We start from the raw sequence: 1,465 nt of genomic DNA, 5'->3' as shown, positions 1-1,465 counted from the left end.
TATATATATATATATTAATATATATATATATATAATATATATATATATATATATATATACATATATATATATATATATATATATATCGAAGTGTGTATATATCTATATAACCGTTTACACTCAAAAACGTATGGAATAACATACCTGATAGTAGTATACTCGTTCCCTCAGTTTGCACTCAGGTAGACTCGATACAAATTCTCGAAGTGTGTCATCGTCAGCTATACTTGTGTCGGGCAACTTTGCCTGTGCCTCATTTAACGATAAAGCGAGAGCGAAAAACATACCTATCCCCATGCCCAAGCATGTTAAAGGCCACCTCCTTCGCAAGGTGTTCTTATCTACTTGATTCAGTGTATGAGGAGCGGTTCGCAATCGTGCGAACGTTAGTGTACGCACCTGCATTGTGTTGCATGCACGTACTGGTGTGACACACCAGCGTTTTGGTATCAGCTCTGAACCAAAATGGCGTGCACCGAGCAGCGATAATGCTGGACGAGCCCTCAACACCCCAAACATGCGCGCAGGAGCCGATTAAGAATAGTACGATATGCGGATGGTGAAGTGTTTATGTTGCCTAATGCCAGACGGCTTAGACCCCCGGTTCGGAGTTTGTAAATATCATTTTTCGAGGTTGTCACTCTAGTAGGGTTTGCCGGTATGTAGGGTTTATTTCATATTTAGGTTTCATAGCCTCCCTAAAACAAAACCAAAAAAAACCCTTCAAGATGCATTGACTCACATAAACCTATTTATATAGCCTCCTAAAAAAAGAACATTAGGAGTTTATATAGCCTATTAAAAAAACATTAGGAGGCTATATAAATAGGTTTATGTGAGTCAATGCATCTTGAAGGGTTTTTTTCGGTTTTGTTTTTTGTTTTAAACAAATACAAATCAAAACATTTTACGTTTACTCAAAACTATACTCGTTCCCGTTTAACGTATACGCAGAACCACCGTAACGTCATGATGAGGTTCGCCTCATACAAAATCACTACATTTCAATTCAAAATATGGGAACCAAAATTAAATGCAGACACCAGCAAGATGCTGCAAGAAGTGTACTGTATGTGTTATCAGTTGGCTATGACTGTATATACAGTCATTTTTAGAAGGCTATGCCTGTACGCTGACTGGCCTACGTCAACGTGAAATGGGCATACCGATAGTCAGCGCACACGAGCAAGTGTGGTATACTGGTTCAGACCGGACGAGGAAGCCATCAGTCACAGTACATACTCTCCTTGTACGGCATGTGTGGTATACTGGTTCAGACCGGACGAGGAAGCCATCAGTCACAGTACATACTCTCCTTGTACGGCATGTGTGGCAAAACGGACGCGTACAAGGGTGTGTTCAAAAAACCCCTAACCAAGTGCAAACAACAACGTACTTAGACACGAGGGAGAATAGAGGATGTAGGTGCTAAAGGGGAAACATTTCACGGCCTGTAGAGCAAGCA

The 1,465-nt window shown here is 40.5% G+C and overlaps 1 protein-coding gene across 1 annotated transcript in view; it reads right to left on the bottom strand.

The window, feature by feature from the left end:
• SARC_11082 (hypothetical protein) overlaps nt 1–576 on the bottom strand; it is a 6,690-nt gene extending 6,114 nt beyond the window's left edge. Inside the window, exon 1 of the mRNA XM_014294840.1 lies at nt 145–576. Within this exon, the coding sequence (XP_014150315.1) occupies nt 145–519 (375 nt within the window). The 5' untranslated portion in view covers nt 520–576. The remainder of the gene's footprint in view (nt 1–144) is intronic.
• Nucleotides 577–1,465: the final 889 nt, after the last annotated feature.

Source organism: Sphaeroforma arctica, assembly GCF_001186125.1.
Source record: "Sphaeroforma arctica JP610 unplaced genomic scaffold supercont1.1520, whole genome shotgun sequence".
NCBI lineage: Eukaryota > Ichthyosporea > Ichthyophonida > Sphaeroforma > Sphaeroforma arctica.
The sequence above is the reverse complement of the archived record's forward strand: the minus strand, read 5'-3'. Positions and strand labels throughout refer to the sequence as shown.